Raw genomic sequence first — 23338 nt, 5'->3', positions numbered from 1 at the left:
GATTAGGATACAGTTGTATATTTTGATCATAATAATGTGACGTAGTGAAGAAGGTGAGGATTCGTATGTTTGAGTAAAGCTAAGGATTGATAAGAAGAGTTTAAGAATAGGTACATCAGTGATCATTTTATAAGATAAAGGAAGTTAGAATGTTGAGTTGGAACAACGAAAATTTCATGGTGTAGGAGAGTAAATGTGGATTTGATAAGTTAAGTAAACTATTGTTGAGATAATTCCGACTGAAAGAATGTATATGAATGGTTCGATAAAGGTTTATGCGTTGGATTGGAATACTTGGTGTTGACTAACATAATTAAATGATGATAAGTGTATTAAAGTTAAAGGATCAAAAGATGATGTCAGGGTAAATTAACTAAGTATGGTGTGAATTGAGACATGATTATTAATTAGAGATGAGTATAATGATAAGAAAAGAATATATGAATATATATATATATATATATATATATATATATAGATATATAATAATATAGATATAATATATAATATGCATAAGAAGATTTTGATTTTAAAGTATAAAGAATAAGGGATAGGAAAATCAAAGATGGAGATTAAAAGATCAGTATGACAAGAATAGAAGTATATTGAGGTATAAGTTATAAGTTTGATATTAAAATGATACAATTTTCAATTATTAGAAGAACGAGAATGAATGAGGATTCTTTGAACAAATACCTGGGGATTATATGAAAAGATTGTGTGTATAGTAATGCAGACAAGGATTCAGAAATGAGCAAAAGCTTGATTTATGTTCAAAACACATAGAGAATGATGAAAAAGATCAATTGATCTATAATATTGAGGAATAAGGATTGGGGTTACTGTTTATATAATGAATGATATTATATGGACTTATAAAGATATGGACGTATATGAAGAATTGAGTATGAGGAAATGGTAAGTTTGCTAGTGGTAACAAGAAAGATTAAAGAAATGAAGCAACATGAAAATATTAGAAGGCATGATGTTATAAAGGTATGCAGTGAAAATTCGAGGAAGAATTTTCTTTAAAGGGGGGAGATTTGTAACATCCCAAAATCAGGGTAAGTGACTAAATTGTAAATTTTGAAAACTATGTGCTTGATTTCGAATCAAGTTAAAGTTCAATGACTTAAATAGGAATAATTCCTTATTGGATTAGATGATAATTATGGAAATGTTGAAAGGTATAATAGTAATTTCACAAGGAAGATTTTTTCCTCCTTTACATAGGAGATAACACGTGGAAATGAAGGGAGACAAGGTTCTAGTTCCAGAGTTCTCTTCTTCTCCTTTCTTCTTCACGTGTGGAAGTCAAGAGCAATGGTAAGATTTCTTGATGGTTAATATTTAACTGAATTTAACACTGGTTATGATCATTAGATGATAACTAAGCTTAAGGAGAGCTTAGATTATCTTAAAACAATAAGATGAGGAGTACATGAAGAATTAAAGAAAGGAAGTAGAAAAGTGAAATCTTGGATTAGAGTTCATAATAAAAATTGGAAGTGGGATTTGACTTGTCATCAAGCTAATTAAGGAATAGGAAGTGTTAGAATTAAAATTAGAACATGTTGGAATTTGAGTGATATTCTTAAATTCCATATGGAGAATTGGATTTCTAAGTTTTAGAAGTATTGAATGGATAATAATTAGTTTAAGTAAGTGTATACAAGTTTGATATATAAAAGGAGGTGAAATATAAAGTGTTGAGAGGATTATAAAAAGATATTTGTGCTAAAATAACATTTATGGGCTATGTGCATCGATGCACATTCAATGTGCACCGATGCATCAAGGATAAATCCCAGAAATTGTTCAAGGTGTATTGATGCACCTGAAGTGAATCGATGCACTCTTTTAAAATATGAACATCAATGCCATCAGTGCATCGATGTACCCCTTTAAATGTAAACATCGAATAGGATTTATGCATCGATGCAGGTGTGCATCGATGCATACCTTCATTAAAAGATGAAAATAGCTTTTCTTTTAACCCAAGGAATGATAGTATAGAATATATTAATTAGTATAATGATAAGTATCAATGAATTACTATGTAGATGCAGAGCTTAAACAAGTTCCGGAACTTGGCAAGTGAGATCAATCAAGGAAAAGATAACAGATCGGTATTGACTAGTGAGGCCAGGTGAGTGCATAATAGGGACATGTATTGTTTAATGGAAATAGGACTTGCGATGAGTCTATTTCCTAGAATAATATGCATGAAGTCATGAATAAGATTATGTGTTTGTTATTATTATATGTGTTATATGTGATTATATGTTTTACATTAATTGTATGTATGCATAACGAAAAATATTGATATGCTTTGTATATGCTATAGGATTTGTGTAAAACACTAAAATGTAATAATGGAAGAACATGAAATAAATTATATGATAGAGACATAAGGAATGTAATAAACAAGTGAGCATAAAATAATAAAGTATAAGTCATATTACATGGTATAGGTGATTACACGAGAAAGGTTAGAAGACTCTATGATGATAGTATAAATTCGAGGGCATATGCATAATAAGGATACATAAGTTATATAGGAAGATTTATATAGTTAAAGAAAACTATGGTTTTGAATTATGTAAGTAAAAGGGGAAGTGAGATAAGATAAGTAGAAATTATTTATAGGATAGAATGAGATTATTTAAACATGTATTATAACTTTATAAAGGTTGACTTAGGCTAAATCATTATATGATATAAATATAGGGCATTCCTATGTAAATTATATTAAAGAGACATGTTTACACGATTACAAGATATGATACAGGACATTAGATATATGAAATAGAAAGTATATGTGATATGAGAAAGTGAAACAAGTTAAATGATATTGAATCAAGTGAATATAAGAGATTAAAGCATAAATTATACGAAAAGATATAAGTCATAGGATATGACTTGTTTATAGGAACACAAGAGAAGTGTTATATGCCATATGATACAATGAATACGAAATGATATGAGAATTTACATAAACTACGTGATTACATGTATATGAATGAAGCTACGAGTTTAATATGTGTATGTTTACATGAATATGAAAAAGGATATAAAAGATAATGCCCATGATATGTGTCATGAGAGCTAAGGGTATAGTTGGCATGCCAAGAGTCGAGGGTTTACGCGGTCCTTCGGGATATATATGTATTCTTTGGAACATGTATGAGGTCTCTGAGACACATATTTGGTCCTTAGCATATGTATATGATTCTTAAGGAATTTTCTACGTGGTCCTTAGGGACATCTTATATGGCACTTCGGTGCATTTCTACACGGCACTTAGTTGCAATTCTACGTGGCACTTCGGTGCATTTATACGAGTTGTGGTGACAGCATTATTGCACAACCTCTATAGACTCACATATCTATAGTTCTCACATGTGTACATGGGCTAATAAAAAGAGATATAAAGAACCTTGTATGATATTACGTGCTTTGTTTGTAATCTTTATGGTGTGAAATGATATATGTGATATGATGGAGATGTGTATATAGCTTGGTTAAGAAGAATAGGTACAAGAACATATGACTAAAAGATAAAGAATGAAAATAAGACTATTAAAGAGATAATGAGAAATTTATTACATACGCTTTATATGCTTTGTGATAGGAAATATGTTAATAGAATCATATGATGATATGTGTGTTTCTTTGTGAAACAATATATATGTATATGTTATGCAAAATACAATAAGTATATATATATATATATATGTTTGGATGCATTTTATGGTTTATCATGATTACATGAGATGTGCATAATAGAAATTAGTTATGATATGCTATAGTCAGTTTGTTTACGCCTCACTAAGTCATTGACTTAACGTGTGATTATTTCACACGTAGGTTAAAGAAGCGAGAAGAGAAGAAGAGAAGCGAAGAAGAGCAAGACAGGTTAGTAACTCCCTTACAAAATTTCAGATAAGAAAATAGATGATTTAAAGGTGTTTGGTTAATTTGATTATAGTTGGCATGTACTAACTGGTTGAGTTAAATAGACTTGATCGATTTTGGTTATTGTGGTCAGTGTATGTAAATAAAAAGCTGTTATTTTAATGAAAGTTTTAAATTTTCTTTGAATTTTGTCAGGAGTCAAAAATTGAAAAGTCAATGTGACACCTCAAACTCGTATTCGGGTCAGGTACGAGTCTGGGGGTGTTACAATATGTGTCTAATATTTCTGACGCTACACTTTTAAATGCATAGGCTGTAACGACCGTTAAATTCGATCGTTGTCTGATATGTATTTCATTTATTTATTTTTAAAAATTTTATTTTTTAAAAAAACAATTTAAAGAAAAAAATTCTCCCCCACATATATGCAAATCCCCCGGTTACATTCAAACCCTCCCTCCACTGATCTCATTAATCTCTAAAATTAAATTAAAGTGAGAATGATAAATTTGGAATTAGAGTTAGGGATTTGAGAATTAGGTTTAAGGATTTAAGTTTGGATTATAGATTTAAGGAGATTGAGACCACATCAAGAGGGAATATCTGCAATTAGAGGTTCGACGACGGATGATTGACTATTCGACGATGGCGAAGGCGGTTAGTGATATCAACGACAACTGATAATAGAGTTAAATAAGAGATTTTAGAATGGTAGGATTTTTTAATTTTAGAAAAACTGATTTTTATATAAAAAATTAATAATATTATCAAGTTTTTTTAAAAAATAAAAAATATATAAACATGACACATATCACTTAATGATATTTTAATGGTCATTACTGCGTAAGTATCTAAAAATGTAATATTGAAGACGTTAGACACCTACTTTTGATGAAAAAAATTTAACACATAAAATTAACTTAAGATATAGTTTGAACATTTATTTTTACATTAAACCAAAATATAAACATGACACATTTGATTTTTTTTTAACGGCTATTATTGCATAAGCACCTAAAAGTGTAATAATAAAATATTACACTTAGAAAGACGAAAAAATATTAGATACCTACACCTAAAATTAAATTAAGGTATAATTTAAAGACTTATTTTTACTTTAAGTAAATTTATAATAGTATAGTCGGGGTAGCGGCTCAAATGCTTGGGATCTAAGGCAGGCCGAGTACAACATATGCGGCGCAAGACATGGCTTCAAACAGGGAGAAATATACAATGCCGTAATTTATAACCCTTCACTCTCTTTTCTAAAAACAAATTGTTTCATTTGTGTTGATTGGAACAGGCCCATAGATGAAACCATAAGTCCTATATTGTCCACCAAAACGTCAGATTTAGTGGTGTTGTCTTCACCATCACTATCGTCATAGGCTGCATGCCCAAACTATATATTAACTGAATCTCATGCACATATTTGTCAAATTCTATGAATTAAATCTCAAATTTTATATAAAAATATTGATTGCACAATTTCTACATTCCAAGTTGCCTTTTATTTATCCCCACAAAAGAAAAGGAAAGTTTTTGATTTAGTGGTGTTAAATCCTTGTTACTTAAAAAGGATCGAAATTCAAATTTGTTTCCTAATTTCGTACCAATTACCCAATCAATCAAAGCTTTTGTATACACAAACGCTCCATCTATATCTTATTCGTCGTTGTTTGGCGATGGAAGAAGCCGGTTAAGCTGACATGGCGCCACCATCGTCGGTCTCTCTTTCCCCGTTCGCTCCTTGCCTCGACGCCTCTCAACCAACTTCGCCAAGCGCAGCCGGCCGGTTGTTCCTTCTTCTGGGCGGCTGTCTTGGCTTTCCCTTCAGGGGCTCCTCCTGGATGCCGAGGAAGCCAGCTCGGCTCGAGCTATAGGAGGCGGTTTGGGCCGAGAGGAGGCCGTGGCCTGGGAGCTATTTAGTCCCGTTGAAAGGTTCTTGATCGTGGCGGTGATCGGCTTGGCGACCGTTGAGTCTAAGAAGAATCGGTTGATTTGCCAACTCAAGAAATCGGTCGAGCTAAGGGTTTGTTTTCTTACTTACTGTTTAATTTTAGTAGCAATTATTTACGTAATTTTTCACTTTAGTTTTAGTAGTGTTAGTCTATTGGGTTTTCTCATTTATTAATCTATGGAGTTTCAGAGTTCAATTAATTCACAATTGATTCTGTTATGCATGATTAAGAAGATATTTAGTGTTAAATTGCTTTCTGATTACCTACCTGCATACATATTTCTATCATCAGTTGCAGATACATTTGCTTGACTTAATTACTTTGTAACAGATACTTATCTATGGTCGATGAACACTTAAAATTCAAATTCACATGTCTTGTATTCGATTATTTTGCTTTCCATTTGTATAAAATCTCCAATCTCCCGGTTGAATTTTGAATCGAATTTAAGTTTTTGCTAGTCATTTAAGTGCAGAATTATCCTGAATCGATCTGATTTGATTTTATATGACTGGATTTGCAGGATGAGGTGCTTTCAAGCATGCAGCAGAAGGTAGACAGTCTATGCGAACAGCTGAATAACACCGAAGAGAAGCCGGGAACATGGGCCAATACTGAAGTAGAATCTTCATTGAATGGAACTTTTGGTTCTGGGAGTGTAAAGGTTGATGATTGTGGTTGTTGGATTTGCTATCAGCATCGGGAACAGATTAAAGTAAGAATCCGATTTATGGGAGTTGCATGTGAATTATCTTCTTCAGTCACTTGATTGAAATGGTTTTATTTTCCCTTTTTCTTTGATGTGTCAGGGTAACTACATTGTAAAAACCTCGGGTGCGAATGAGATGGCATTGTCAAACGAGACAGAGCACGAGGAGCATCGCATGTCGGATTTGTCGGACTGGGCTTCGAGTGTCACATCTGCATCAGAAACCCAGGTGATGGAGGATTTACGTCGTTTGGATTGCCGGAATCCGATTTATGTTTATTGTCAAAGGCTTCAATATTTCTTTGGTTTGATGTTGTGCATGCTCATTTGCAGCTGAACAACCATGCAATAGAACACGATGTCTTCAATCTTAAGAGGAAATGCGAAGAGAAGGATGCGATCATAAAGGAACTAAACACTTCTGTCCAGTCATCCAATGTGGCTACTTTGAAGGTAATTTTCATTTTTGTTCACCTTTTTCACTTGCTAAACTGCACCCTTTGGTTTCTTCGCGTACAAATGTTTTCTGGTAACAGAGGATATCCGAGTTGGAGAACATTATATGCAGAAAGAACACGATAATTACTCGATTGAAGAAGGACATGGTGGTTCTGGAACAAAAGGTGAGTAGTTCTTGTCAGCTCTATTTTAAATTTAGTAAGTAAATTTGAAAGGTTGTCCAGCTGACCAGGCTTCAAAGAGCTTCCTCGTCTACTTCAAGTCCAAACTATTGGCAAATTCCACCCATGATGGATAACCTCCTCTACGACATGGATAGTACTACTAGCCCTTCCTCATCTGATTCGGATTCCTCCCCAAAGAACCGCCCCCAAGCTCCGCTTTCCAAAGCCGAGGAAGTTAGTTTCGAGAACGATGACTCCCCTTTAAAGGGACAGCAGAAATCAGCACCTGCAAAAGTTTCAAGCTCTTTTACGAGACAAACCGATTGCCATTCGATGCCTGAACCAGTTACTCCATTAAGGGAAATATCAATGAATAACAAGTCCAAACCACCTTCTTCGAGACAAAGGCAAGTGTCGACTAGTCGAGATTCGAAGAGAATTAAGAAGCAAAATCGAAAGATTCTACTCCAAAGAAGAGATGGTCTCAGTGAGTACTTGGAAACTTGATGACAGTCTGTTGCCTGAACCATCTTCTATTTGTTCAGAAAAGGTTTTTTTTTTGTTACTTGTTACAGAAGGTAAGTCTTGTGAATTTCTGTAATGGATCTTTTATTTTTTACTGAAATTAAATCCAAATTTACTTTTTTCTGAGTTAAAGCGTAAATTTGCCATGACTGACTAGTGAGTAGTGACTACAGGTGAATATTGAAATTTACCATTATAAAATTTTGATGAAAATTCTACGAACCTTTACAATTTAGGAAATACCCACTAATTCCATTAATTTTTTATTTAAATATAAAAGAAATTACATCATATTATTTATATATACATTTTTTTCTATTTGTAAATAGAAAACAGTAAATAATTAACTATATTAAAAATTATAAAATTAATTTTTAAGTAAATAATGTTTAACTTCAAACAAAATTAAGTATTTTAAATTTAAATTTATTTTATTTATTAAATAATTTTTAAGTAAATCATGTTTAATTATAGGGTTAACAATATGAAAAATCACTTACGTTTATGTTTTGTCCACTTTTGCTCACTGATTTAAAAAAACATAAGATATTGTCACTTTCGTTTTATTTAATTAAGATATGGTCACTCAAGTTAACTGCCGTTAACATCAGTTAAAAGTATGACTAAATTGAGAGAATATGTAAATAATAGGGACCAAATGTGTGATTATACCAACTATCATATCACATATCATGTTAATTGTTAACAACAGTTAGCCCAAGATGATTGCGTCTTAATTAAATAAAATGAAAGTGACCACATCTTAATTAAATAAAAATAAACGTGACAATATCTTATGTTTTTTGAAATCAATTACCAAAAGTGGATAAAACATAAACGTAAGTGATTTTCCATGTAGTTAACCCTTAATTATATATTTAATGTACTTTAATTATAGAATTATATGTGAATTTAAACAGATGTCATATTAATATTGTTATAAGAGATTTATAAAAGTAACATTTAAAAATTATATATATAGTTGTACAAAAATAAAAATGGTATATTATACATTAAATATACTTAATTTATATGCAATTTTATTTTTAATTAAATATATCAAATTTTACTTTATGATTACCTAAATTTATATGCAATTTTATTTTTAATTAGCACAAGAAAACATTAATTACAAATTAGTTTCACGGATCATCCAAATTTATATGCAATTTTATTTTTAATTAGCACAAGAAAACCTTAATTATAAATTAGTGTCACAAATCATGACCTGATCGCAACTCGAAAATTATTTACCCGATCGTGACTCGAAAATTATCCATAGTCATTTACATTTTATTTCATTTTAGTACTACACCGTTAAAAATTTAATGACATTGTATTTTTATAGGTAAATTACGTCAATCATCACACAACTATCTTGTCATTCATATTTTAGTCTCTAAAGTTTAAAACAACTTTCAAATTGCTCCTATTTTAATCACTCTAATTTATTTTATTAATAATTTTTGTGACATGACATTTATTATTATTTTGTTAATATATAATTAAAATAAAAAAATAAATTTAAAAGTTAAAGCGATTAGATTAGGAGTAATTTAAAAATTAAGTAATTAAATTGAAAAGATTAAATTTAGTAACCAATATAAGAGTGAGAAGATAATTGACTGATGAATGATACAATTTATCTATACAAGGTGTCACATACAATTCATTAAGTTTGTAATAGCGAGACACTAATACAAAATAAAAAGTAGGATTTTAAATCAAATGAAAGTTTAATTCGAAACAAATATGATAATTTAGGTACTTAATGAGTAGTTTACCACTATAATCTAACCGCTTAGATTTTCGCCACTGTAAATTTTTTCTAAGTTCCCGTGCTCTATCTGAAATTTCTTGTAAATTCATTTCCCCTTGGCATCGATCACAAATCCAATCAGCAAATCCCGTTGATTTTCTTTGTAACCAGTCTTCACCGATGGCTCGAACAAAACAAACAGGGAAATCAACAGGAGGGAAGGCTTAAGCAGCTGGCAACCAAAGCCACTAGGAAGTCGGCTCTGGCCACTGGAGGTCTATATCAGTGGAATTGTTTAGGTAAACGTGGCACACAATCCCCTAATTCAGTAGAAATAACCATAGAACTTCCAATATAAATTGATACACGTTGAACAGTTCCTTATTCACTTGCAAAGAAACAAAAACCAATTCTACAAGGAAAGTTGTGTTCCAAATTTAAACGCATAAAGAACCCAAAAATGCATCCCTAGAAATTAAAACACACACACACACATGGTCTCAGTTAATTCATGTAAATAGATGACAACAAAGAAATCAAACACTGGCCTCACCTTTTCATCTAATGTCAGTAATGGAGGGGAGGCTACAAAATTTAGGGTTGAACATCATAATGTGACATCCATTCCCTAAAATCAGCAAAGATTTTAAACTTCAATAGTTGCTTCCAAACTGTTCATTCCCTCTGCCTCCAGCTCCTTAACTGTCGTTATAAGACTTCGAGTGATTCCATTAAGGTTCAAGCCGTTCTCCTTCATTTCATTAAGTATCTTCTCGACTGTTTGCCAATCCAAGACCTTTAAGCAAAGAGACTGGATCAGTTTATTGTATTCGTCAACGTTAGGTTGAACCCCAAAATTTTTCATTTCAGCCAACAGCTTCAAAGCCTTGTCAAACCGTTCAAGTTTGCAGTATCCACGAATTAGAGTGTGATAAGTCACTAGAGTCAGCTTCGTATGCTTTTTCTTGGCTTCTGATAATACTTCGCAAGCTTGATCCATTTGGCCACAATTTGCATAACCACTCATCACAACAGTGTAGGCCTAGACATCAGGTTTCAAATCCCTATGCTCCATCAATTTCATCACCTCCTTTGCTTTGTCCATATCTCCGACCTTCGAGTAGCCACCAACAACTGAATTAAAAACCGCATTTTCCAGGAGGTGGGCTCTGTTCAATCATCTTCAGAAGAACCTTTTTCGCTTCATCAACATCCTTCATCCTACACAGACCACGAACAACAGTTGAGAAAGGCTTGATTGCATATTTTCTTGCTTCTCCCGAGAAGCCATCCAGCATCTCCGAAGCTAACTTCACTGTTTCATCCTTCTTACAGAGTGAACTGATCAAGAAATTAACAGAAGACCGAGGAAGATTCTTGTTTTTTCCCTCAGCCGACAAATAAACAACGTGAACTTACTTAGCCTTATCCCCTTTACAAAACCAGGATATAATCTTTCCAAATGGTTCACCATCAGGTAAGCTCCTTGCATCAAGCATCTTTTCACATACAGACCAAGCCCACTCATAAAAAGACCGTCGATACAGAGCTTCAATAGTGAAATAATAAGTTTCCGCATTCGGGATACACCCAAAATCCGAGAATTTATCAAACACCTCCACGGCTGCCTTTCCTTTACCTAACTTGGAAAACAGAGCAATCAACTCATTAAGAACATCAACAGTCAAAACCTCAGTATCTTTCTCCCCAATTTCCTTAACCAAATCCTATAAATCATAGGCATTCTTCATTTTAATATCACTACAAATAACCTTAACAAGGGACTCGACAACAGAGGTAGTCACTTTAAGCTCAGGTTTCTTCATTACCCATTTGAAAAACCTAAGCAAATTTTTACCTGAAATATATGGAGTCTGAAGAGCCTTGAAAACAAAACCTTCACGCTATTGAGAAATAACCGAGTAATTTCCCTATAACCAGATTAGTGAGAATGTGAAATAAAAGCGAAAAAATAATATCCGAAATTGATAACGGAGTTCAGCCAATTATGCCTACGTCTCTAGACTACTGCAGATCTTTTACTAAAGGAAGAAAATTTACAGATGTTTACAAAAAACACTTGAGAGAGAGTTAGAATGATTTGGGGATAATTTTGAAACTAAATGGGTTAGGGTATTTATAGTTGAAGCTTAAGGACTAATCTTATAAATACCCTAAAGTTTAGGGAGTAAATTGGGTAATTTACCCTTGCACATTTTCAACTAAAATGGCTGCCTAATTTGAACCATTTGCAGCCGCCCATTTAGCAGCCCATGTGCTGCCTAATTTCCTTTGACTTTCAACAATCTCCTACTTGAAGCTTGATTTTAATCTGTCTTCACACCTTGAACAATGCAACATCATTTCTGCTCTTGTTACTCTAGCATGCCAACTAAAGTTGGACACAACTTCAGTTTGTCCGTAGTCACCATCTTTGTTAACAGCTCCTACTGCTTCAGCAGTATCTGGTCTAGTACAAACCATGACATACTCAAAATTACGTCAGCCCTTCTTATTACATGAAGTCTGAAACTTCTCACATTGAACCCTTATCATTGGAGTTCTTTGCGCCACTATGCATCGATACTTTCTCACGAAAAAGTCTGATTCCTCTTCTTGCATACTCCCTTCTAACACGAAGGTTGGAGCTCACTTCTCACCATGTAAATGGGTAGTTTCTCCATGGTTGCCTTGTCCCTCAACGTCTTGGCTTCCTTTGACTCTTGTCTACTAGTCTTTGAAGGATTGTTCCTCACTTGAATATCCTCGGCAAGCCCTTGCTTCGACCCTTATCTTATGATGGTCTCTGAAGCCATGTTCTCTACGCGAACATGTTCGACAAACTCCTTGGACATGGGTAACTCCTCCTGCACTTGATTTCTACTTGCCTTGGCAAAAATTAACCGTATTGAGCCAACTCTCAACGCCCCCTCGATCTTGGGTTCGTCCTATTCTCTGGAAAACTCGATCCTGGGCTCATCCATCACATTGGATGACTCGACTCCTCTAAGGTAATCTTGCAACATTTCTGGCATCTTAAGTCTGCGCCTTCTCGCTTTCTCGACTCTTACCCTCGGCTTAGCATCTTTGACACTTGAACTTGTGTCAAGACTGCACACATCTTCTCCAGATCCACCATCTGGTTTATCATTGAGTGGACTTTCTCTACCACTCGAGGAACAACATTCCTCATCCTATGACTTGCCTTCGTTACGGAATCTCTTGCCGCTACCCTCGGTTTTCGACTTTGCTTTGGAAGTCTTGTTCTTCTTGTCTCCAAATTATTTGATGGACTCGGTGGTTGTCAAGGCTTTAGACATGTCATTGACTTCCCTTCGCTCCAACACTTTCTTCACCAATGGCTTCAATCCGAACATGAAGGTGAAGAACCCATCTTCTTCAGTCAAACTTTGGACTTTGAGCATGAGTCTTCTGAATCGACTCACATACTCCTTAAGTGTCCCTTTATGCCTGAGACGCCTCAACTTGGACCACGCCTCTATTCTGGCATATTGTGAGCGGACTTGCTCACTTTGCACCCTAGACTTGACGACTTTATCTCTTGCTATCGCACCGGGTACTTTTCTGTGCTCGACTGCTTTGACACCCATAGTCTCGCCACGTCTCGATCTTGGATTAACTACTTGAGATCTTGTAGTCGTACTATGTCTTGTTCCTTGCTTGGCGCATTGATCCCCTCAATCGGACCAAGTATTTTCCCTGGCTTGGGAGCTTTAACACTTGCAACCGCGCCAATTCCTGCTACTTCTCCTTCTCTCAACCTCTTCATGATGGTTGTAAGGCGACGCTTCTCGGGACATTCTCTAATCAAATGAGGATCATCACAGAAGTAGCACTTTAACTTTTCTTTGCTCACATTCTTCTTCGCACCGGACATAGCCTTGCCATTCTTTCCTGATGACTTTCCTTGGCTACGAACAGTCAATGGTTCACATTGGCCATTTGAAGAGCTTCCTCTACCATCTCCCCGCTGTACCTTTTTCCGGTCTCCCCCATTATTGCCACTATCTCTGGGCATGGGCATGGACAACACAGCGCTACTTGACTTGACATCTGCAAGCTCAGTCAGCTTTTCGACTACAGCTATGGCCTCCAAAAGTCTCTCGGCATCACCTTGCTCTCCCCCGAGCATTGCCCCTGGTCTAAGTCCTTCCAAGAAGGTCTTGAGCGCACCATTCAACTTCTCAATTTTCACATTCCCTTCGTCTGCAACCATTGCTCCTACTCGAATCTGGCTTCGTTTGGATCGTTTCTGACAATTTATGTGAATCACTGTATATTAGAACACCTCCGTCGACAAGCTCGTATCGTCGACCAAATTTCACTATTCACGAAATTCACTATTCATGTGAATAGTAATATCATAGAAAAATTGACAAAATTCACAATCAAAAGCTCTGATACCAGTTGTTGGGAAATAACCGAGTAATTTTCCTATAATCAGATTAGTGAGAATGTGAAATAAAAGCGGAAAAATAATACTCAAAATTGATAACGGAGTTTAGCCAATTATACCTACATCTCTGGACTGTTGCAGATCTTTTACTAAAGGGAGAAAATTTACAGGTGTTTACCAAAAACACTTGAGAGAGAGCTAGAATGATTTGGGGATAATTTTGAAGCTAAATGGGTTAGGGTATTTATAGTTGAAGCTTAAGGACTAATCTTGTAAATATTCTAAAGTTTAGAGAGTAAATTGGGTAATTTACCCTTACACATTTTCAACTAAAATGACTGCCTAATTTGGACCATTTGCAGCCGCCCATTTAGCAACTCATGTGCTGCCTAATTTCCTTTGACTTTCAACACACGCAAATCCAAAGCCATAACATTAAGACTAGACTCCAAAGACCCATCAACTTTACTTTGCAACAAAGACAACACATTTTCTAACCTGTTAGCATCAAGCTCATAATCTTGGATTTCTTCTTCCATGTCGTTTTTGGAATCTCCAGGGATAAAACTGTCTATCTGGGTCTCATCACTGGCGAGACCTTCAAAAGAGGGAACTTGGGCGGCGTTAGTTTCAATCCTAGCAATAAAATCCAACTCGGGATCCCACGATTCATTGGAAGATGAATGGGAGAAAAAGCGATGGAATGGCGGGAATGATGTTTTAGGAAAGGAATTGAAAGGTTTACGAGTTTCAGATAGAACCTGGTTCATTTGGGAAGCACGAAATCCCCGTCCTACCAACTGCGTGGACCTTGCCGCCATTGATCTCCACATCGTTTGCTCTGCTAACTTCCAAACTCTGTAAGTAAATTGTGAAGAACCTTAAAGAACTTTTCAATTTTTTTTGGGAATTTATTTTATATAACCCGAATTGCACATTGGACCCGGGTCTAACAAAATAGTATCCAAAAATATTTTTTTATTATTTAAAGGTTAAATTCAATTTAACTCTTGAACTTATTTTCTTTTTTCAATTTGATACTTAAAGATTTTTTCTTCAATAATGTATATGGAAGTGCTTTTAGTTCAATATCCCGTTTGAAACGTAAAAGTACTCTCGAACAACTCTTTTTAAATAAAAAAAATCATGTTTAAAATATTAATATTGAGTCAACCTATGATACTAGAAAAATACTTTTACATTGAAAAACTCGTTGAAGATTTATTAATATCCAAAATTTCAAATAATACTTTTTTTATAACATCATTAAGCACATGACACTTGACATTTTTAAATTGTATCAGTATTTTTTAAAAATTTTATTTGTTTATTTTTATTTTAAAGTTCAATTGTAAATATTTTGTGAAAATAGTTATTATATAAAGTAATAATTGAATTATTTATATTTAACGAATGATTCATAATCCTGTTCTATTTGTATTAATTATGTGTTGTCTGAAACTAAATTTTTTGTTCTTTAATCAAGTTATGATTTTACATTTATAAATATAATTAAAAATATTTTAAGTGAATTTAATTTACAAATAAATTTAAAATAAATTTATCTTTATATTAGTCCGATGAATTGTTCGTAGATAAGTATCATACAATAGTGTTATTTAAATGAATTAGTTTAAATAAATTGTAATGATTATCAAAATCAATATACTAAGGGCAAAATATATAAATAAGTTTGACACTTAAGATAAATCGCAATAGATACTATATAAATTATAGAGAAAATAACCTTAGTGACCAAAAATGTCTTATAATATACGATTTTAACCAACTTTTTTTGGATTTGCCAAAATGACCAACTAAATTGCAATGCGATCGATAATTCGCAACGCGATCTCCGGTATCGCAAATCAGTTTTCAGATTCGCAACGCGAACTTCGACTATCGCAACGCGAACTTGGACTATCGCAATGCGATTTACATATTCGCATTGCGATAGTCCAAGTTCGCGTTGCGATAGTCGAAGTTCGCGTTGCGATTTTCCAAATTCGTTGCGATAGTTGAAGTTCGCGTTGCAATTTTCCAAATTCGTTGCGATAGTCGAAGTTCGCGTTGCGATTTTCCAAATTCGTTGCGATAGTCGAAGTTCGCGTTGCGATTTTCCAAATTCGTTGCGATAGTCGAAGTTCCCGTTGCGATTTATTCCAAATTCATTGCAATAGTCGAAGTTCGCGTTGCGATTTATTCAAAATTCGTTGCGATAGTCCAAGTTCGCGTTGCGATTTATTCCAAATTCGTTGCGATAGTCCAAAATCGCAATGACTGGTGGTATTGCATTTGTTTCTTAAGAATTTTCTCTAAAAATATAGTATTCGCACGGACGTATCGAAGACAAGTATTACCACGACCACGACCACGACCACGACCACGACCCGAGACGAGACGGACAGTGGCAGCGGCGGCGCGCGAGAGTCCCCCTTGTTCTCTATCACTCAACAAGGAAGTGGGAAAGCCAAGCCTTAAATACCATTCCCAATAGTGTTTCCAATACTATGTGGGATTGAGCATTACCAACACTTGTTTCCAATACAATGTGATTATTCAGGAAACAATTAACAATCATGCACCTTAAAACAACTGAATCAGCAACCAATTGCATTAGTATTATACGATTAAATATGTCATAATTAAAAGTCAATCTACAATCAATCGCGATTATTGCAATTTTAAGCAAAACATTCAAAAATAATATCATTATTTAAGGCTCAATCCCACATAGTATTGGGAACAAGTGTTGGTAATGCTCAATCTCACATAGTATTGGAAACACTATTGGGAATGGTATTTAAGGCTTGGCTTTCACACTTCCTTGTTGAGTGATAGAGAACAAGGGGGACTCTCGCGCGCCGCCTCCGTCTCTTCTCGGGTCGTGGTAATACGTGTTTTCGACACGTCTGCGCGAATACTATATTTTTAGAGAAAATTCTTAAGAAACAAATGCAATACCACCAGTAGTTGCGATTTTGGACTATCGCAACGAATTTGGAACAAATCGCAACGCGAACTTGGATTCGACTATCGCAACGAACTTGGAATAAATCGCAACGCGAACTTCGACTATCGCAACGCGAACTTGGACTATCGCAATGCGAATATGTAAATCGCAATGCGATAGTCGAAGTTCGCGTTGCGAATCTGGAAACTGATTTGCGATACAGGAGATCGCGTTGCGAATTATCGATCGCATTGCGATTTAGTTGGTTATTTTGGCAAATCCAAAAAAAGTTGGTTAAAATCATATATTATAAGACATTTTTGGTCACTGAGGTTATTTTCTCTAAATTATAATCTATGATATCTTAAATTAAAATATTCATAAGATTCTTTAAGGACCATAACATAAAATTCAAAAGTTAAAATAACATTAGACTCGTCTAAATATTAAGCATGCAAAAGGAAAGTTCATCGTGGCTTGTTTAATCAAAAAGTCGTCAATATAAGGAGTGATGAAAAATGATTCTAAGTATTAAATATGGCCGAGAATATTTATATAAAGGACATTAGAAAAATAAAATAAAATAAAATATATGTATCAAAATGAATTAAAGTAATAGTTTAAGTACTAAATTTGTAGTTTACTCAAGACTCAATTGGGCAGAATTGATTGCCAATCTCACGCGCATGTAATGTACGTGGCGATAAGTATTTATTTTACGAAGTATGTGAAACAAAGTTCTCCCTCATTTTTTTCCTTTTCGGGTACAATACTTTCCCTCTTTGAAAAAGGAAAGTTTTTACTTTCTTATTTCTGTTATTTATGCAAACGGTAAATCTGCTTCAATCTCTATCGATGAATTCGCCTTTTGGAGGACCCAGCGCGTCTAATCAAGCTGCCGGCGGAGCCCCGGCTAACAAGGATCGGAAAATGGCAACGGCCGAGCATTTAGTTCTTGATCTCAGCAGCCCTGATCTCCGAGAGAACGCTCTTCTCGAACTATCGAAGGTAATTTAATCAACAATCTTTTGGAAAATCTTTTATAGTATATAATTAAATGTTGCCTTTCGTTCGTATGATCTTTTATATGTTCCATAAAGTAGGGTTTTTTGTCTTATGAGAAATGATTAATTGGGGAGAAAAGGCAAATGTTTGCTTCAAAATAAATGTATACCTGGTGTAAATTGATTTTTGAGTTTATTTTCACTTTAACTTGCACTTGGAAAAGTTCTCTGTCATTATTTTTTTGGGGTCAAAACAAGTAGATTCTTGCCTTTTTTAGTCAAATGACCACTTCTGACATTCTAGATGCTTCTTATATTTCCTTTTATTAATTGAGTTCCCTATTGGAAATTGAAAAATTGTCATAGTTAGGCATGTATTCTGTCTCAGTTTCTTGATGCAGCCATTTTTTCTTGCAGGAGATAGTCTCAATTTATCCTGTTCTCTCACCACCAAATCTAACCCCAGCTCAGTCGAATCGAGTTTGTAATGCTCTTGCACTGCTTCAGGTGATGTCTTTTTGGCCTTCCTACTGTTTCTGTTGGATTGAATTTTCACTTCACTAATGGTAACTCATGAGTCCTGACTAATGTTACCTGTGGGGTTGTTTTACATTTTTTCCCCTTAAATTGTTGTTGAAGGAGAAAAAAGATGGATTTTTATGGAACTTTTGTTTATTTTGGTAGTTTTCAATTCAAACGCATTGCTAATTTTTTTTTGTTGATAAAAATAGGAGGCTTCGTTAAAAACCCCCTTCATAACCATCGAGCTACAAGTATAGTTCAATGGACATTGGAAGGAGGAAAAGAGTGCCTCAATTATTTTATTGCTAGAAACCAAATACACCAGGAGTTCAATAACACCAATTACAACCAGACCAACCCGAAAACTAAAAAAAGCCCATTGCAAATGCATTGTTAATTAACGAACAAATAAGAAAAACTCAGACCAGAGGTTGAACTGGTAGAGCTGTCAGTTTCAGTTCAATCAATCCAACTGGCTGTTTCAGTAAAAGGTGTGGGGGGGGGGTTTAAACATCTTATACATGGTTTTAATATTGAATTGATATGAAATAACAAAGGAAAAAGATAAATGTTATGGTAGTTAATATAGTAATAGAAAGCTAGAGATACAAATTCCCACCACTTAAAAGAATAATAATTGAAAACCTAAAGCCGTTTTAATTCGGTTTTCTGGCTGAGCCGGTTTATTTATACTTATTGGACTCATATGTTCAGTTCTTGGTTCAACCAAGCCAAGTGACCAGTCCACTATTTTCTTTTCTTTTAAATTTCTGCTAACATGTCTTAATTTTCATCTTTTCTTACAGTGTGTGGCTTCTCATCCGGACACAAGGATGTTATTCCTAAATGGTACATTCTTATCTGATGAGGATACCACTTTGTTGCTTAACACAGGACCTGAATATTTACTTTTTTTAATTTAATTCTTGAAGTTGCATACATAAGAACATTTTGTGATTAATTATGGATATAGTCCTCTGAAATAGCATGCCGTCAAAATGGAATTGCCTCCAGGTGCCAGAGTACAAGTCATCATATTGAGATTTCTTGTTGCTAAACTCATAAAAGTCAAGTATTCGTTGGATAGGAAGAGAAATACTGTGAGGTCGTGGAATAGACAATTTAACTGATTTTTTCAAATATCATTTTCACCATAAGATTTCTTTTCTAGACTGATTATCCTAAACACCAACGATAGAGTTATTTCGCTCTACTGGGTTTACATGAGCATGTTTATGAAAAGGAATAAAACATTGAATTATTGAATGGTCATATGGAAAACCTTTAGCCTCACTTGTGGAGATTATCATTTCAGCGACAGTTTTTAGAATAATAATACTTCTTTTAATGTAGTTATGTTTCAAATGATTTTGTATAAATTAAAAACACTCCTATAATTAGTGAAATTTTATTTGAACTGAAATTCCTGTGAGAATACTACTATAAATTTTATATAGTAGCTGATTGTACAGTAAACAAATTGCTATATGCATAAGTTAATGGTTTATTATTGTAAAATTTCCAACATCTTTTAATAACTTTTACAACTATGATGATTGTGCGTTAAACGCTCTTTTATGTTGGGCAATGGGGTAAAGTTGTTGATTGAAACTTAATGCATTTTTCTTAGCCTTCGAGCTTTTTAAAAGAGAAAAATATTGAAAGTTGAAGTAAATTGGTTTCTTGTTCCTTTTCATGAGGTTTTAATGACAGAAAACTTGAATTAATGTTGTACATTTGTGCATCTATCTTTTGTAGGTACACTTGAAGTAAAAGTTCTATCCTGTGTGCCTTATGCCCTTTGGGTTGCATGCATAGCTTATTTGTAGAGGGTTAGGTTACATTTTGTTTCCACATTATCACTTAGTTGCTTGGTCCTTTTGCTTGTGGTTAAGTGTATTATTGTCTGCATTCTTCCCTCTCTCCTCGAATAAATTAACTTTCCTTTTTTTTTTCTCGCATTAGTGATGTTACTTTCTTGCTTCCTATATTTATTTAACAAGTGAAAAATAGTTTTTACATAACCTGTATAAAGCTGCATGTATTCTAATTGACAACTCATATTAATTATTTTACATTCGCAGCTCATATACCCTTGTATCTGTATCCTTTCCTTAATACAACAAGTAAATCAAGGCCTTTTGAGTATTTGAGGCTTACTAGCTTAGGTGTCATTGGTGCCTTGGTGAAGGTAATTCATTCTTTTTATTTAAGTTGATTGAGTTTCCAGCAATGTGATCCTCAATCTTCATGGAATATAATGCCATTATACATTGAACTAGATCATGCTAGGTTGAAGTAAATGCATGATCAAAAGAAGTGTGAAAGAATTCTAAAAGTAAAGTGGTACTCTATGACTAAAATCATGGGGAGGATTGAGTGGACTTGTGTAAAAATATATGATAAACAAATAGAGAATGACAAAAGATGTGGTTCACCCACTGCTGTAAATAGGACGAGGGGCTTTGCATGACTACTGCATATTATTATAAACTCCATAGGCAGCCTCTAGAAATTTATGGTCAAAGAGGCTTGTAATAAACTGTGTAAAGAAAGAGCTTTGATGGCTATCCTAAAACCCTATTTGATTAGTGGTTTCCTCGCATGTGTCACTTGAACTCTGTAATCATAATCAGCTACCCAGTAGGAATTATATATTGCATGCTTATCAGGAGCCTAATTTAATGAACTACATGAACTAGGGAGTTCCTTGTTACTTGCTGTTCCCTATCTCTTTAGTCGAGAGTGTTGTGCCTCTATCTCCTAGGTAGTTAGTGATGTCTTTCCACTTGAAAAATGTAATATGTATCAGAAAGGGGGAAGAAGTCAATTATGTATACTGTTTTTTCTTCTCTTTCCCTGTTTTGATCCCTCAGATTTGAGAGCATGCAATAGATGATGTTCTGTATGTTGGCTTTTTTTTTTAAATATATTATCTTTGTCTCTTATGTAAAAATCTTTGTTCCATGCAACACTCAACTTAACATGTGGGAAAGAGACATTATAAGTGTAAAATTGGAATCAGACCAGCAAATATCTCTTTATTGTTATTCATATGTGCCTGCGTAATAATTCTAAATATACTGATAAAATGCTCTTTCTTTCTTTTGCAGGTTGATGAAACGGAAGTTATCAGCTTCCTTCTTTCAACTGAGATAATCCCCTTATGTCTGCGCACAATGGAGATGGGAAGTGAACTATCAAAAACAGTTGGGTTTGTTGATTTCGTTACTTTTACCAACTGTGCTAAATTATCTGTGTTTTCTGCTTCCCTATGTATTCCATCTGAAATTATTTTTATTGTTTTAGTGGTGAAAGTTTTAGGATACCAAATTGCATTCTTGAGATTCCTGCAGCCGGGCAGCCTGCCAAGGCTGGCAAATATATAAACAATTTTTTATTTTTGGCAGACTTGAATACCCAAAAATGGGTTTCTATACCAGTTAACTTTCTCGATAAGTTACAATGATTGTTTGATGGCAGGTTGCCACTTTTATAGTTCAGAAAATTCTACTGGATGATGTTGGCTTGGACTATATTTGCACTACTGCAGAGCGGTTTTTTGCAGTTGGTCGAGTTCTAGGAACTATGGTTGCAGCACTTGCTGAGCAACCCTCTTCACGACTGTTAAAACATATTATTCGATGTTATCTTCGATTGTCAGATAACCCAAGGTTTGTTAATGTAGTCAATCATGGATCTGCTCATTGGGTTTGGCCTTTAGCTCACCCTCTTTCTTTACTTTTCTGTAATTTCATTTTGAGGTTTATGCATAAAATTGACGTCTCTAGGCTTTCCTTCATAATACAGGGCTTGCGATGCGTTAAGAAGTTGCCTACCAGATATGTTACGAGATGCGACCTTTAGTAGTTGCCTTCGTGTAAGGACTAATATTTCTAGTTTTTACTATTGGTTATAATAAATGCACGATAATCAAGTTGTATTTTATCTTGTAGAGTCCAGCTGTTAAGGTTTATATTTAGTCGATTCGATATGAGAACTCATTTTATCTTGAAATCCTTTCTAAAAAAGATTGATTCAAATTCTTTGTACATATTCCTTGTTTGTCTCATCCAATTTGTCCATGCTTCTAGGAAGATCAAACCACTAGGTGGCTGCAGCAGTTGCTTCACAATGTCGGGGTGAGTCGGGTACCATCTCTTCAATCCGGTGCAGGATTCGATCACATGCTGGTTAACTGACAATCATACAATTTTCTTTCCATCGTTCATAGCTGGTTTTCCCTGCATGACCGTGGAAGCATCCTTTTATGATTTTATCCAACTATTATTAGTTTTGGTATTTTGATTTAATCAGCAGTTATTAGTGATCTGTTGTTTGCCCGTAAAAAGGAAAAAGGAAATGCAGTCGGAGACATGAGATGGAGAGATCCAACTCTGGTCAGACCATTCTCATGTTGAGCCTGAATTGTATACAGTTATGTAGCTATTTTTCATGTATGATTGATCAGGCTGTTTCAATGTCATGCTCGCTTGTTTTGCCTATTTAATATAACAAAGGTTGAAGTATCTTTTGGGTTGGTGTAACGGCCAAGCCATTTTGTCTATGTAGAATCGAACTCTTTTTACGTAAACATATTACTTGATTGATGCAAGATTTCTTGTTGAAAGAACAAGGTGGTCTGAAATTCTCTGATCCGAAAAAAATGAAACGTTAAACTGGCATCTGGTCTACCCTGCACATGGAATCAGCTAATTTCGTCTGAAACCGAACGCTTGGGAACGAGAGAAATGGAATTGTGGTTGAAATCTAGAAATTGACGACATAAGATACAACAGATTGACAGGAGGAAAGAAGCATAAAACCAGACTGCAGCATGAAGATTACTAAATAAGGAAAATGAAAATTACACAATTTATAACAAAACCATGAATTTGTCACCAACACAAGGAGACGGTAAGCACATTGACTTTAGCTCATAACATA

General features: G+C 34.5%; 2 protein-coding genes and 1 pseudogene across 2 annotated transcripts; 2 read left to right on the top strand and 1 right to left on the bottom strand.

The window, feature by feature from the left end:
* Positions 1–5626: 5626 nt before the first annotated feature.
* On the top strand, positions 5627–7718 carry LOC120116610 (the record flags this gene model as incomplete). Its single annotated transcript, XM_039137042.1, has 6 exons — positions 5627–5950; positions 6403–6594; positions 6689–6817; positions 6922–7041; positions 7125–7211; positions 7263–7718. Coding segments are annotated over 6 exons (1308 nt in total), but the record flags the coding sequence as incomplete, so codon positions are not given.
* Positions 7719–9866: 2148 nt separating this feature from the next.
* On the bottom strand, positions 9867–14791 carry LOC120116542 (annotated as a pseudogene).
* A 2835-nt stretch (positions 14792–17626) lies between these two features.
* On the top strand, positions 17627–22875 carry LOC120116541 (CCR4-NOT transcription complex subunit 9-like). Its single transcript, XM_039137008.1, has 8 exons — positions 17627–17873; positions 18287–18376; positions 19198–19240; positions 20476–20582; positions 21505–21600; positions 21875–22065; positions 22202–22271; positions 22486–22875. Exons 1-8 carry the CDS (start codon positions 17688–17690, stop codon positions 22591–22593), a joined length of 891 nt encoding a protein of 296 aa, XP_038992939.1. The 5' UTR covers positions 17627–17687; the 3' UTR covers positions 22594–22875.
* The last annotated feature ends 463 nt before the right edge of the window (positions 22876–23338 follow it).

Source organism: Hibiscus syriacus, unplaced genomic scaffold, assembly GCF_006381635.1.
Source record: "Hibiscus syriacus cultivar Baekdansim isolate YM2019G1 unplaced genomic scaffold, ASM638163v2 tig00110299_pilon, whole genome shotgun sequence".
NCBI classification, from domain to species: Eukaryota; Viridiplantae; Streptophyta; class Magnoliopsida; order Malvales; family Malvaceae; genus Hibiscus; species Hibiscus syriacus.
The sequence above is the reverse complement of the archived record's forward strand: the minus strand, read 5'-3'. Positions and strand labels throughout refer to the sequence as shown.

Excerpts from the sequence above, each read along its gene's own strand:
- LOC120116541 (XM_039137008.1), top strand. The coding sequence starts at position 17,688 with ATGCAAACGGTAAATCTGCTTCAATCTCTATCGATGAATTCGCCTTTT. Across the intron at positions 18,377-19,197 it reads ATGCTCTTGCACTGCTTCAG|TGTGTGGCTTCTCATCCGGA; the intron begins GTGATGTCTTTT and ends CTTTTCTTACAG. Across the intron at positions 21,601-21,874 it reads GAAGTGAACTATCAAAAACA|GTTGCCACTTTTATAGTTCA; the intron begins GTTGGGTTTGTT and ends GTTTGATGGCAG.